Below are 17,000 nucleotides of genomic sequence, written 5' to 3' on the forward strand. Positions count from 1 at the left end.
ATCATCAACAACAACAACGCGTGTATCTATTTAAAGAATGCATGGCGTTTATCTATTTATAGAATGCATTGTGTGTATCTATTTATAGAATGCATTGCGTGTATCTATTTATAGAATGCATTGCGTGTATCTATTTATAGAAATGTGTGTATCTATTTATAGAATGCATTGCGTGTATCTATTCATAGAATGCATTGCGTGTATCTATTTATAGAATGCATTGCGTGTATCTATTTATAGAATGCATTGCGTGTTTCTATTTATAGAATGCATGCGTGTTTCTATTTATATATACAAAATATATAGACAAAACTAATGTGATAAGACAGACCGATTAAATTTATAAAAAGGAAACATTAAGATTTGTTCAAACATTTCTTCTTTTGCTTTAAGAAAGTCGAGCGTTGCCCCCGCCCGGCGGTGGCTCTTGTTTTAAAATGGGATAAGACCTGCCATGCAAGAGGGATGCTGGAATGGTCACAAAGAGGAAAAGTTCATTCATCTGTTCTGGAGTTGAAGGTCTTCATTATTGACCTACAGTTATGGCCTTAGTTTCACATATATGGATTCAGTGGGGATATATAAGAAATCCATTTTCTCAGAAACTATCTGTGCTATACACTTTAAACATTGTATACTTGTTCACTATCAAATGTGATGCCATATCAAAAGGACAAACATTCCAAACCTGAAATTCTTATTTTACTATCTGCTAACTATGCCAAGCTCTTAGGCAGAATTATGCTGTCATCATACTATCCAGCACATCGAAAAGTGGTGTCCTTAAATAGGTCTTGTTATATTAATTATTCATAATTGAAATCATTTGTGCCAGTTTATCTAAATGCAACAACTTGATTTAGCACCAGCAAAGAGACTGTTTGAGACTGACTAAGAGTTCACTATAATGCCATGGGTGCAAGGTTTCAGGCATATGCCTGAAGCTCAGGTTTTTTGTGACAAATTTCATCATGTTTTACTTTTAGATTATGTAGGAAAATGAATATGAATAAAGGTTTTCAGGCTTTACCAAATTTTCAACTTGCACCCATGTAATGCTGAGGTCCAAAGTACTCTGTGCTATTTCTTATATTATACTGCACCTTAATAAAACATAAAGTTAAATTAAAAAGTTCAAAGACAGGATTAATATTGTTTTAATAACAAAATGTTTAGTAAAATGTACAGAAAATTCATCAGTCAGCTACAAGGTGGCTTTTTGCAAAGAAATCCTTGTGGTTACATGCCGTTCAATTGTAGAGGTTCAACAAAAACATAATAGTTCCTGCCAGGCAGTCACACTTAATTTTTTGTTAGACCACTTGTGTCATCATGAATATCATATTATTTAAAGGCAGAGACATTTACAGAAAACAAATGAACATATTTCAGTACTGTATAATATTGTATAATATTTTACAAGCAACTTAATTTACTACATCAATTTAAGACAAGAATAATCTGACATTCAAATCTGGCAAGGTTCACTTAATATTATAACCTAAGTGAATATTGTTGTTATTTGTTGTATTTAGAAGAACAAAACTGCAACTCAAGATGGTGAGTAGTGACTTAATTGCTTTCCATAATGGTCAACATATTATTTTGTCAAATCTGTAGGCAAATCAAAAAGTGAACTGACAATTAACTATGAATATAATGTATTTATTTCTCGATGGACATAAATTATCACAAATACAATATGGGAAATTGACAAATAACACAGATATATATATATACACACACATTATTTCACTCCAGCAGTTCCAAAAATATCACATTATCATTAAAAATTTAGGTATAAATCAATATATCATTACACATGAATCAATGTAGAGCAAGACATCAACATAAGACAAGGCAGGTTCATTTAAACTAAAAACAATACTTAGAGCAGCTATTATGTGTCTATGATGTGATGAGCAAATGTAAAAAAAAATACCTTGTATAAAAATCATGCAGTCATTATATTACTTTTCTGTTTATTATTTTTTTATATAACCTTATACTTGTAGCACAAACATGTGTCATTTATCTTTATGACTAACAGCAGCAAACAGGAACCACTGGTTAACAGCTAGTTACACAGCCAAGTCAGTCAACACCTATACCAGCAATTGTCATTCTCATAATGTACTACATATATTGTACTGTTGTTTAGTAATGTCATTTTGTAAATTCAAATCCTTTATTAACAATGGATAGTACTAACATCAGACAAAGGCAATATGTCTTAATTAAGGTAAAGCTCATCACAGATAACATCAATTTGTTCTAGACTGTAAAAACAAATGAAATTAAAGAAGCACACCTTCAAATTTGTATTATTCTTTATGAAAAAGGAAGTGCTAAAGAGTAAACATGTTTTCTTATCAGTAAACATGTTGTCTAGTCACTCTAGTGTGAAAATTGATTTATCTGTCCTTTTATCCACAGAAATGACATATAATTTGCTAAAATATGTAGAAATTTTCCTTACTCTAGTTAAAGTAAAGGAGTAGAAATTTTTGGGATAAAAATAGCAATTTATGTCACATTTTACATAAATCAATCAATATTTATCTTCTGAGTTACGAACATTCATACATTTCTTAAAGTATTCATTTATTTATGGTTTATTTTTAAAGATTTATTTAACTTGCCTTAAGAGGTGTGCCACTACAAAACTTTCAGCATGAAATTCAGGATTTAAAAATCAAACTTACAAATAATGATAGGATGAAATTAAAAGATATATTGCAAAATCAAACAGAAATCATTGCCAACTTGAGCAAAACAATTATGCCTAAAAATAATTCTTTCCTCTTTAACAAAAAAAGTACAACAATTGAAAAAAAATTATTGCAAAGAATTTAATTTAATATATTAAAATAAGAACTACAGACAAATAAATATTGCTTTTGAAATTACAACTTCTAACTAGGCTAATGATTATATCTAAAAGGTTAAATCTATACAGAGAAAAATACTTTTTTTAAAGCTACTGTATTTGTTAAATTAAATCAGGGTCTTGATTGAGATTTTAAAAGCATATACACAAAGTTATTAAGCATTTAAAATACAAATGTAACCAGTATAACTAATGTATACAAAGTAATATTATAATTATATATATGAAAGACGAGTCTCATAAATATGGCAAGTGAATTTGAAATATTATACCAGTTTATGAACAAAATTATTTTGTATATCTATACTGTTAAAAAGCATCATTAATAATTATATTCTGAACATTAAAATTCTATGTTTAACTTTGTTGCAGCTTTAATGTGTAAATATCAGGTTCTCGTGAAAATTACAGAATTACATGATGTCACTGCATGGTGCTATTATTATTGTTTTTTCTTTCTTTCAAAATTACATTGTTCTTTAAATGTTTTCATGATCCTATATATGTTGGTTAAAATATAGGTTAAGTTTTTGTCATTTCAAGCAAACCATACATCCAACAAATATAGCAATGTTAATTTAAGCAACAACAATAACATAAATTTGTAATGACATCACAAAAAGGTAGACAGTACCAGACAATACAGTCTGTAATATTTATTACATTTGTCACAGTAAATGATGGATCTACCAACATCTAAAGCTAAAGTTTGGAAATGTACAACTGATTAACCATTTATAGTGTGATATAACAGACTTCTATCACTCAAATTCTTGCATTCTTATTTAACAAAAGGGGAGAGGCACCATAGTGGTGTCTGGGCCACAACCTAGAGATTGTAGGTTCAAGTCACAACCCTGTTTTCTTATATGACTACAAGACTGGTTAATACTATGAAGAGAACTCAAATAAAAGTTCAAAAACACTTCAAGCTTTATCATTATAAATCAAGCTAAATTGATTTTCAAACTTAAATATCTTAAATATTCATGGTTTGCATTTGTTATCTTACAGAAGTAAGAATAAACAGTGTTAATAAATTCTTTATTTTTTAAAAATCATAGAAAGTAATCAGAATAAATGTTTTGCTCATTAATTTATGATTACAATTAAAAAATACTGTTTATCTCAGTCGTCATGTAAAATTACATAACACAGAACATAATACTTGCTACAAAAACATATTTTTCTATGCAACATAATACAGTGATACTTATATGTAAAAAGGTAAAATGTTAATATGATAATTCATAATGATATCAACTGAGAAATGGTAAAATACACTCATAGAAAGCACATACACATGACTGTGATGTATGAATCAGAATGATACTATGTGAATAATTGTTATTATATCTGGTTTTGAACTTGTATTGTATCTAATACTGTTAGTCATAATATCAGTTTTATTAACAATAATGTTTATTTAATGATAGAAGTTAACTGATTTATGTGTTACACAAGTCAATGAATTAAAAATTTCATTATTTCCTTTCACAAATGTAACAAGTCAATGAATTAAAAATTTCATTATTTCCTTTCACAAATGTGCACTCATACCTTAAAAGTAGAGCAGAGTGAGTGTTTGTTGTTGATTCAGTGCAAACTATATCAACAATATCTATATCAATATCAGATGACAGATATTGATGATACACTGATACATAAATAATTACTTGTCTTTAATTCAATTTCAATGACAGTACTACTTCAATGTTTGTAAGCTAGCTAAACAGATTCATTACATGTTACTATATAATCATCTTGGCTACAGATTCAAACAAGCATATATTCCTTCAATGATTTTCAATAACTATATAGACATCTGTAAATCATCCCTTACATGACCAAAAGTGATAGTCTCAAATTGAAATGGTTAAGTTTTATTTCTTTTGTAAATATATAGTAAAAACACATGGTTACAATAATAGTTATGATGTTTCGGGGATGAAAAACACACATATTATTATGCTCGGGTTACAATATGCCATTAAAAGTAACATAAAACATTTCCCACAATTGTTAATGACATCCTTATCAAAGTAAATGACTAAAGTTTACATATCATGTTTTACAAGACAACAATGCTGTTCCTGCTTCACCAAAAGACTATGATATTTTAAAAGCAACACTGGATAATTACCAAGGTAGTTTGTACAAATGCATAAAAAAAACATGGAAAAAAAAAAAATGACTAAAACACCACACAAAAAAGTTCAGAAAATTTGAAACAAAAATATAGAGCATTCAAGAGGCTATTATATAGTACATGTGTAATGACAACAAAAGTACATGATGCTATCCTTATAAAATCTTTCATCTTAGTAAAAATTATTTCATCTTTCAACCTACGTATCAGATAACATGATTTATAAAATAAGCCCACTATCTCTATATTACATATCTATAAATATTCTTTATATAATACTGAAAGCTAGTCTTGATAGTCTGTATCTATATTAACAATATTTATATCTTAATAAGCACTTTTACAGACGAAAATCATAATCAACAAAATGTACTGCTTATGAAGATACTATAATCCATTTTATAATGCCAAAAAGGATTTTCAATTTACTAAATATCCTTAATCAATGACATTTTTTAGTGCTGGGCACCAGGAGAAATTGGCCAAGTCTCGTTTTTAAGGAAATTCCAAATAAACTGTAGATGAAAGTAATTGGTTTCTGTAATAATTATGTCACTTTCACTTTACAAGCAACATTACCTGGAGTATTACAAAATAATAAAAAGCATATCAATAATTGAAGTTTCAGTAGAACATGCTTTAATCTAGCTTTTCCTTTTGCATGATTTTTTTTTCAGAGGATTTTTTTTCTCAAAAAGTTAAGAGGAAAAACTTTGGAAAACCTAAAATACAGGTACTTTAGAACAAAATAACAACTGGTCCATTTTCACCACTCAAAAGCAGATGAAACACAGCTGTGAGATTTTAATACTGGGCAATTGTTATTACATTTACAAAGTTATACAGTGTTGTGCAGAAGTGACAAGGTGTGTCCATTGTTAGGTATCTACAAAATCAGCATCTAAGAAAAAGACTTACATTGATAAAAGGGCTCTAGTATTTTCTATTTTCAAATGCTTAATCATAATACTGGTTTAAGTTATTACTATACCTAGAGTAATATTGGTATTGTTATATACTAATATTCAAACTACACTCATTAATTTCTGTCATAAAATGCACCATATAATTTGACTTTATTTTTTTCAGTCTCCATTAGTTTGTATATATACACACAAAAATATTGTAACAAACTACTTTATAAGACTATAACAATATATTATAACTCTGTTTACTGAGCCTCAGTTAGTTTGAACACATCTGGTTGATAATCGGACTTGCCATCATCTGCTTTCTCATGCTTTATTTCCTCTTCAATTTCTCGTTCCCTGTCAAACTTACTTCCATCTCTTATATTCTGTAATCTTACACTGTCCCTATACGGATGTAGACAAAGCACAAATGTTTCCCAGTTAACATTATCTACACCTATAGACCTTATTTCTGTCATCTTCTTTTCTATATATTCCACTGGATCTTCTGGTCTTTCAACCATGAGACAACTTAGCAGACTTTCAAACATCTGTGGTATATGATGTAATGCCAAGTACTGTTTGGCTGCCTCTCTTGCATTTACTACTGGTTTTGCCATCTGCTTTTTTTTAATTATTTTTTCCGTAGAATTCTTGCCTCGTCTTTTCCTGGCCTTTCTTTTCTCTAATCACATCTGCAATAAACAAAGAAAACACAAGTTTAATCTTTATTAGCAGTAAAGTTGTGTCTATCATATATGAAAGAAAAAAAAAATGATTTTAAAGATATTCATTCATATTCCACAAGGGCCATTATACATGCAATTCTAGAGAGCCCAAATGCTTTGGTAAGGGTGTCACATTTTAATGCAGTGCAATAAAGAATTTTCGAATGCATTTTATTTTATTCAGTCAAAAATAAGTCATTATAAAACATCTTGATGATAGTGACAATTGTTATTTATGTAATTATGTGCATATAAATGTCGGTCAGAGTTTTGAAGTAAAATAATTTTGTGAGAAACAAACAATCATCAGGTGTCTTTCATCAATTCATGCATTGAATCCGAAGATTTTCTTTTTTTAGTGAAGTGGATGCATTTCAATTAATCAGGTAGGTATAAAAATGTTGATTTTTTAGCAGCTGCAGTCAAATGTTTCTTAACTGTTTGTTTGTTAGTGATTTATAATTATTTTCTTTTGTACATTTTTGATTTTCCCCCAACAGCATTGTTGAAGAAAATGTATAGTTTAAACTAACCGAGGGTATTGAGAAAAAGAGTGGAGTAAAAGTGTGAAGAAGTGTCAGTCATCAATATTTTGTGTAAAAGACTACTCATATACTTTGACATTGCGTCTGTTTGTGCAGTCGATTGGTAAATATCAATATAGAGTGCAACGTTTATTAAAAAATATATGAATAATGATTTTTAAAAAATGGGACCCATATGACTTGAGGACGATTCAACTTGAGGCTGATTTGACTCTTTTGGGGCTGTTTCAACTTGGAGCCGATTTGACTGTTATTCTTATCAGCTGTTATGGCTGCTTTTCCTAAAGTCGTGGGTTAGGTTAAAATCGTGAATGACTGTTTGAATGGTAGCTTAAGGTCTTCAGCGTACCCGTTTATATACTATGACATGACGTGAACGCTGAAGACAGACCCGTAGGGAAAGTCCACCAATAATCGTGCCAGGAATCTGACACGCTCGTATTCATTCATCGAACATGCCATGAAGTAAAGTGAAGCATACAGGGCCTTTTTTCCTTCTATAACAGGGGCCGTATAGGGCTGCTTTCCCAAAGAAAATTTCTTTAAAATCATGCAGTTTTCCACAAATTTTAAATTTACATCAAGTTTTTTCTTCCCCTTTTGCAAATATACTGTGTAATTTTCCCCCAAAATTAAGGGCTGGGCTGCTTCCCCAACCTATGAAAAAAAGCCCTGGCATACCTTGATAAAACTATTAATAATCTGTTGATAACCCAAGGATGGACAAATAAAAATCTTATTACAAACTTTAACTACCTAATAGTTTCCGACAGGTAAAATATTCAGCACCTGGTTGCAATATTCATGATATTGCCAAAATGTTTGACCACATGATTACGAGAGTGACCTTTACGAACGGAACCAAAGTGCTTCCAAAATTTTTATAAATTACTTTTTTTTTTAAAGATATTGAAAAAGGTGATTTACTGACTTTTGTAGTCAATATAATCATATTTAAGTATTAAAAAATTAATGAAAATAAATAAAAACATTATCTTGAATAAAAATATCGAAATCATGTCAACAAAGATGTTCTTTATATAGTACAAGATTCTACTCTAATCGGTTCCCGCGAATGATGTCATACGAGGTCTCACATGGCACCTAAATGTCATGGCTGACTGTAGTCTGCGTAATTGATGTTTTACAGTTAAATAGGCAATTTTAATGACGGTATTAATATTTTGATACTTTAAATGGTATAGAATTATATTAAAATAATTGTTTAATCGTAAAATGCACAAGAATTGATTGGGACAAGTGTATTTGCAAGTGAAAAATAAGGTTCAATCAACTTATGTTATTCTGGTTAGGTTTCGTAATGGGTCTAATCCAAAACTTTAATGCCGCATCAGATGAAAAACAAAAATGTTAAATAGCGGCTTATAAAGTTTTGGAAGCAAGAACTAGCTATTTGAATGGTTAAAAATGCATTTGGAAAGTTTGTATTTTATTATGATTTGTTGTTAAAAAGTTGTATACAGTATATTGTAATAATCAAATTATTTGGCCATTTGTACCATTTGTTTACATTTTTCAACAACAACCTGCTGGTTTCCAGATAAACTGTTTTTCTATTTTATTGAAACACTTGCAAAATTTTCCTAAAATCTTCGTTGTCTTTCATTTTTTACTTTTATCCTCTATATTAAATAAAAAAATATGTAAATACCCTATACCTGCATTGTTAACGACACACAGAAACGGTAAATTTGCTAGAAATTTAACACATCCTAATGTCGGTTTCCTTGGTTTTTATTTATACAAAATCTTGCAGAGCTACAAACTTAAAAAAATATTCGAATTTTGTAAGTTATCATTTTACGAATAAACTACTTTGCACGAACACCTTTATCATAAAAAAAGTTTAGAAAGGCTGTCTTGAATGCTTTTTATTTAAAAGGTTTCGTTTTCACATGGTTTTCAAAAATACGAAAATTATGGTAAAATTAGATCACTTCCGTTTCCTTGAAATTCTTGATTTCTTGATTTTTTTTTTCTCATGAGAGAGTGTTAGACACAACGATTTAGTCATGCAATTTAATATATGAAGTGAGTTTCATTTTAATCAAGTTTTCAATTTATCGTTGCAGATCTGAGTCTTTTTGTCTGAAAGATAAGATGTATCGATAGATCAAGTAAATTATCTGATTATCTCTCCACTCATATTTTTCTTCTTGATTGATCTGTTGATTGGACGGCTTACAGACACTTCACCCCCCAGACACTTCACCCTAAGCCCTTTTTTGCAGACACTTCACCCCTCAGACAGTTCACCCCTCGTTTTAAGAAATTTGATTGAGACACTTCACCCCTCATTTTTTTATTTTGTGTTTAACAATTATGCCAATTATTTATGTAGATTATGTTAAATACATTCAATAGTGATTGAGTATGTTTATTGTTTTAACCCATTGTCTAATAAATTTTGAGTTGATTTAATTCTTGAAGTTTTGGTACTTAAGTTTGTTTTCAGTTTGATCCTTACCATAATATGAAATTAGGCAAAGCCTATGCACGGGGAAGTCGTTAAAAATTCCCTTCATTCTTTCCGTTTTAAAGGTGTCAATTTTCGGTATTACATGCACCGCTTCCGTTTTCACTCGGAACACTCGACGTTTATTATTTATCCGAAAAGTTGAGATTTGTTCCGTTTTCGGAATACCCCGCCTATTATCATTGAGTTACATTGTAAATGGCGGCGCACGACTAGAACTGACACTGAAAATTTCATTGATAGGTATAGAATTCTATATATTTTTTAATTGTTTTTTATTTGATTTTCTTTTAAATATACACGTGTAGTCTATAGCCGGGCAAGCCAAAGCCCGGACCCGCTTCGCGGGCCCGGACTTTGACTTCCCCGTATAATAATCATTGAGTTATGTTCATTTGGTGATGGTTTGTGCTTTAACCTTGTGCTTAATTTACATAACTGGTGCTATTTATTTGTTTAATAAATGACATTATATGAATGATCTTTGTATTAAATGCAGGATAATTGTGTCTGATAATCATAATGATGATAAATAATTTATATTTACTGTATTTTATAAAGCAACCGATTCATTCATTCATATTCATTTATATTCATTGTATTTATTTATTTAATTTATTTATTAAGAATTAATTTAATTTTCATTAAAGGTGACATGCAATAAACACTAAATGGATGAAAGTGCTGTGATATATCATTTGGCAATACAACAATTTTAAACTTTAAGTAAAAATAAAGGTAATAAGCAAAATTTTTAATCAAATAATACTAAAAATAATAAATATAAACAGATATAAGCATTTTGTTGTTGACCAACTTGTTTTATTTACTTTATAGAAAAAAATTGGATGAGGGGTGAAGTGTCTTACTGATTTTGGGGGGTGAAGTGTCTTTAAAATTTGAGGAGTGAAGTGTCTGGGGGGTGAGGTGTCTTGCTACCGATTGGACAAGGTGAATAAAGAGATTCTTTCCAAAGTATTAAAGCAATTTATAAGGGAGCTCAGTTTTTGACATAAATACCTAGATCTAAACATAAAATTCATTATCTTATTATGAATCAGTTATTAGTAATTTGGTATACCTGGATCTAACTCAATTCAATGCAACACATTGTTTGAGGTCTTCAGTGCAGTGTATCCTCAAGTGACCAGTTTCGACAGCCTTAAGAATTGTTTTGTATGCATCTATAAAAAAACTTGGGATTGTATTGTATAAAATGGTTTAACTTATCAATATATCTCTAACCTCTATGAAATGGGTAAATTTAAGCGTTTTTTCCAGCTATTTCCTTTCACGAACAGTCCTACTTTCATTTCACCCAGGAGCGGCCATTTTTATTGAGAGTGCCCTAAAACGACGCCATTCATTGGCTTATTTAATTACATACTACAGGAGACTGTAGACCTGCAAAGTATCAACAAGTGAAAAAGGGTTTATCTATTCTTTATTTCTCTCGTAAAACATAATTATATGTGGTAAATGCTATTGACATATTGTTGAATTTTTACAGTGGTATGGATGGTTGCCCTTGTCTGTTTGACCTCCAGTGCTTAAAACATAGAAGTGGAAAACAGCGTCTTTGCTTTCTTTGTCGTACCTGCAAAAACAAAGTTATTAACTTAGTGGAGCAACTAATTAAAATATGGCAATTCAGTCCATCCAAATAAGATATACATATCCAATTAATTTCCAATTAACATTCATTTATCGATTAATAACCATTAACAAATCTACAACACATACAGGTTGCTTAAGAGTGAAAAAATGCGCCGCAAACAACACTTTTGGGTCGTTGCTTACACGTGACCTAAGAACAAGGAAATGAGGTCAGTAGACCTGGAGGTATTTTGCAGCCCATTTTTGCAAAGAAAGTAGGACATATTAAAGTGAGGGTGCAAATTGCATTAGTGAAAACATACAAAAATCTCTTGAAGAAAGAATAACATGCTATGTCTTACCTTTTGGTGCCTAACTTACTACATATTTTTACCTAGCCAAAGAGAGGATTCCCCTTTTACTAGCGTAGTACAGTAATGACGTAAGCGGCCGCTTATATCAATTATGAGGCAAAATAAAAATGGCTTCGAAATAGGGCAGCGTAAAAACGGGTCACTAGACGATACCTGTTTTTATACTTTGACAGTACATGCATAATGGCGACAATGAATGCCATACTGACATGCAAGTAATTGTAGTACAAAAACAGTGCCCGTATTTTTTATGTTAACGCTTGATTTTTTAATTTGCATTCTTCAAACATTTGGTATCAAATCATGTGACATGTATGTGAACTGCATAAAATTTAAGTGTCATTTCAGCAATAGGTACAAAAAATTTCATTTCGAGTCGCTTTCATCTAGGTATGTTGTCAAAATTTGACCTTTTTAACATTTGGTCCTTGCATGCATGCACAATACTGCCATATGAGGCCTGTAAAAGAGTTTTTCAATAATACCACCTGTGTACAAGTGGACAATGCAATTAAAACTTGTTTAAATATCAGAACTTGCCCTATATTACCAGATTTAATAGATCAATTGCTTTAATTATTGAAATATCAGGCAAACAAGCACTTCATTGCATGTGAATGCCGCTGCATGGGTTTAACAGTAACAGGTAATAGATACTCTGCATTTAGTCCACCCTGTATTTCTGAATTACGTCACCTTGGAGCAAAAAGTAATGTAACTGACATTTTTTGAGAAAATCACTTTTTGTCATTATTTGGTTAGAAATACAAACTTTCACCAGTCTCTGAAGTTTAGAAGCTGAATTTTGATAAAAAATGACTTTTTTGGCATAAAAATAAAAAATGTAAGTGCAGCTTCAGAATTTGTTGGTGCTAAAACTACAGTAAGTACACTTACATGAGTTTTTGCGCCAATGTTACAGATAAGTTGAAAATAATTTGATGCAAAAAGTATTGTAACTGCATTAAAATATTTCACTGCTGCATTAATAAATAGCAAAATTATTTCTAAAATACAAATTTTATATATAAATCTACTTTAGGAAACTAACATTTAAAGAAAATGTTTTATTTTAATTTAACAACAAACAATAATTATAGCTTAGGAATATTTCAGTATTCAAATTTTGTTGATATTTTTAAATGATTCAAGTAATATAATAGCTGTCATTGATTCGGTGGAAAACAAATATAAGATGAAAAAATTTTGATGATACACAGATATATTAATAATTACGTACTACTTGTCTCTTAATTCTTTTCCATAATTGTTTAAAATTTAATGCTTTCAGTAAAAACATGGTCTTTTCATAAATGTGTCCTGTTTCAAACAAATGCCCATTGCATGATTTTTGCTAACAATTTTTTGTCATCACTGCCATGAAATATGCTTCTGCATAATTATGTTTTGGTTGAATTTTCATAATTTCTAGACATTCAATTATTAAATCAAAAAATATCGATTTTCTAAAATGTGTACTGATCAACAAAAATTATCAACGATACACATCAATATCATTTCTATTGATGACAGCTCTAAGTAATTTTTTTTTTTCAATTGTTTACTCAATTATTTATTATAAAAATAAAGATAAAACTTGCTGAAAAGATTTACATTCTTATTGTATTATATAAGGACAACTGTATTATAAAAATGTAACTGCAATTTCACTGTTTATAGCCCTGGAAAGAAACAGTTGCTAACATTGGTTTTTCTTTTTATTTTTAATTTCTATAAAAACATGGCAGACAAAGGCATGTAATCTGTTTCAATAATATATTGGTCAAAACCATAATTGCTAGTATGTTAAGTCTAATGTGGTGCATCTACAACTCCCATACATTCATACATATAGAATGGGGTCTATTATCAAAAAATTAGAATGACTCAGTTCATTCTCTATGTCGTGCATGTAAAAACACTTTAATTAACAGAAAATCTGAATTTTCAAAGACCCAAACCACATTATGTCACAGAAATTAATCTGATTTTTATATAAAATCAAAGCTATTAAACCATGATAGTGATATGACATATAATTTTTAAAGTTTGGTGGCAGGAAATAAGACAATTTTGAATTCAATATATCAAAAATTTTGAAAAGAAGAAGCAATGAAAAACAAAATTATTTATAAAAATTAAAGGTCTGTTCATGAGAGATATTATAAAAGGATCTCACTGGGATATTTATATATGTTGGACAAGAAAAGTTTAGGATTCTTAGCAGGTTCATCCAAAATCTCGACTACATCCAAACAAAATGTTCAGAAAAGTTCAGGATTCCTAGTGGTTTTATCCAAAATCTCAATGTCTAAATCCCTGTAATAATTGGATATTATTGAGACATAGATATAATGATATAACATATCTCCAAATGCCCTTTTTATAACAAATACAATTAAATAAATTGTACAATTAGAAAATGACAACAATGAATAATGGTTACATCACTTCGTTGTTGTTATGGTTTTTTTCTGGTTTTCTATAATCATTGATTCAAGCACTTTTAAGTGTTGAAAATTGAGAACAGCTTAAGTCGGTGCTAGGGGCGTGAGGGATGTTGCACTTTTCGTTTTTGCTCATGTACAGACTAAATCAAGCGAGTCTGCAGTTTTCATGTAATTTGGTTGTGATTAATGCTTGCATTTACTTTAAAAAATAAAGAATACACTGTTTTGGACTTACTGTTTAAAATTAGTTTTTAAATATTCAGTTTTTAAACTTCCAATCATATGTTTATGTATTAAATGTGGTTAGTAATCCACAATGACCATTTTAAACAAACCTTACAATTAATTTGTTTGTAATAAACATTTTTCAAATGACTATGCAATGCAGTAACTTCGATATTAAAATTAAAGTTAGTGCAAAAACTATGGTAAGTGCACTTACATCATTTTTTTGCGTTTAAAATCACAGTGCAAAAAGTCATGTAAGTGAAGAAGAATGTCTAATTTCTTTTTACCCATAAATGAATCATTGTAATGTTTAAAACCAATTTAATAATACTTATTAATGATATTTCAACATTATTGTCTGGAATTAAAAGGGTTTACTCAAAATGAACAAATCAGTTTTTTGTGTCTCCTGTAAAATTTCAAAAATGTCAGTTACAGAACCTTTTGCGCCAAGGTGACGATTACATCTATTTTTTACCTCTGGAAAAATTGTCTCTTCAACGATTATAAATGATAAAAAAAATGGTCTGATATAACAACATTGTATAATTATAATGGGTTATATTTTATATACAGGAACTACTTCTATTCATACAAAAATAATGTATAATATACATATCTTAGGGTTATTCTATGTTTAGGACATATTGGGATTTCCATAATTTACGTGTCTATTCTAGGAGGGGGATCCTAGAATAGACACTGTAATTTGTGTAATGAACCAAATATTTCTTTGTTAAAATCAAATTTTTGGTGAGTAAGCGTATTAATAAAAGGTTTTTAAGTATCAACCTTCTTCTTGGAAAGAAGGCATAACCCCTGTCATGAATTTTGAAAAATTATTCCTCTTTTTTCAATGTAAACGTTCTGTCAAGATTTTTGATAAAATATTGTCCCATTTTCAACTGAGAAATACGATATACCATCATTTGCTTCTGTAATTTTAGCATATTGTTCAACAAAGATCTTTGCCTAGAATCCTAGCAGGAGAAGGTGCCAAAACGAGAATGTGTAGTTACAACAATAAAATAATAAAATGTTTTGATAAGGGAGTACACAACAGCCAATGATACATGAAAATGACAAAAAAAATTACAGCCCAGCTCTTAGACATATCTTTTTGCCAAGCTAGAGGTGGGCAGGGGGGTACTGCAGCTCTTAAACCCAGGCCTGAATCCAGGCTTGAACCTGCAACTGTTTTTACCACATGATTTATTAATGAAACATTTGACATTATAATGTAATGAGTAAACATCATTGATTGTATATAAAATGTTACTATGGAAATGTACTTTATCAATAAAGGCAACTACATTTTGAATGATTTGAATGTCAAATTATTTAGACCAGCTTATTAATTATGACATGTAATATTTCTTTTCAGTATTGATAATAAGATGGCAACAAATCCAAGTATTGCCAAATTTGTATCTCAGAAAATTGCATATGATGAAATTTGCGAATCTGTATCCTTTATTATATAAAGACAAAATGTATCAGTGACAAAATAGCTTAACATTTCTGTTAATTCAAAAGGTAAATTTACAGATAGATCAAAGGAATGTTTGATAGTTAAATTAATACATATATTTATCTGACTAAGATTTGTGATAGGACTTATTTTTAGCTTGATCACCATATAAATATTATAGGACTTATTTTTAGCTTGATCACCATATAAATATTATTATTATACCTTTTTCATAACCCTTTGAGTGAGCATCATTCCTTCTTCTGATAAAGTGGACATAAGTCATGTCATGAATTGTGAAAAATTATGCCCCTTTTTATGCCCCCACAATGTGGGAGCATATAGCGTTGCACTTGTCCGTCCGTCCGTCAGTCCGTCCGTCCGTCCGTCCGTACGTCCGAAATCTTGTGAACGCAACTCCTCTTAAACCGGATGGCAGATTTTGCTTAAACTTACAGGGATGAACAACCTTAATGTGTAGATGGTAGTAAAGGAAGGAATTTTCGCTGCGACCAAATTTAACAGAATTATGGCCCTTTGTTGATTTTTTCACTAGATACTATGTAGAAATTTTGTGAACGCAACTCCTCTTAAACCTGTTGGCAGATTTTGCTTAAACTTACAGGGATGAACAATCTTAATGTGTGGGATGGTAGTAAAGGAAGGAATTTTTGTTGCGACCAAATTTAACAGAATTATGGCCCTTTGTTGATTTTTTCACTATATACTATGTAGAAATTTTGTGAACGCAACTCCTCTTAAAACCGGATGGCAGATTTTGCTTAAAACTTACAGGGATGAACAACCTTAAGGTGTAGATTGGTAGTAAAGGAAGGAATTTTGCTGCGACCAAATTTTACAGAATTATGGCCCTTTGATGATTTTTTCACTATATACTATGTAGAAATTTTGTGAATGCAACTCTTCTTAAACCGGATGGCAAGATTTTGCTTAAACTTCCAGGGATGAACAACCTTAATGTGTAGATGGCAGTAAAGGAAGGAATTTTTGCTGCAAACAAATTTAACAGAATTATGGCCCTTTGTTGATTTTTTTCATTATATACTTTGTAGAAATTTTGTGAACGTAACTCCTCTTAAACCGGATGGCAGATTTTGCTTAAACTTCCAGGGATTTACAACCTTAATGTGTAGATGGTAG

General features: G+C 30.2%; 1 protein-coding gene across 1 annotated transcript; it reads right to left on the reverse strand.

Annotated features, from left to right (window-relative positions):
• Positions 1–5,798: 5,798 nt before the first annotated feature.
• Positions 5,799–9,035, reverse strand: LOC132723531 (uncharacterized). The gene is made up of 2 exons (XM_060708261.1): positions 8,903–9,035; positions 5,799–6,645 (listed from the first exon to the last, which is right to left on the reverse strand). The coding sequence occupies exon 2, from the start codon at positions 6,568–6,570 to the stop codon at positions 6,211–6,213; it is 360 nt and encodes a 119-aa protein (XP_060564244.1). The 5' UTR covers positions 6,571–6,645; positions 8,903–9,035; the 3' UTR covers positions 5,799–6,210.
• Positions 9,036–17,000: the final 7,965 nt, after the last annotated feature.

Source organism: Ruditapes philippinarum, unplaced genomic scaffold (assembly GCF_026571515.1).
Source record: "Ruditapes philippinarum isolate M1 unplaced genomic scaffold, ASM2657151v2 ctg169_1_1_1_1, whole genome shotgun sequence".
In the NCBI taxonomy this organism is placed as follows: Eukaryota; Metazoa; Mollusca; class Bivalvia; order Venerida; family Veneridae; genus Ruditapes; species Ruditapes philippinarum.

Excerpts from the sequence above, each read along its gene's own strand:
- LOC132723531 (XM_060708261.1), bottom strand. The coding sequence starts at position 6,570 with ATGGCAAAACCAGTAGTAAATGCAAGAGAGGCAGCCAAACAGTACTTG.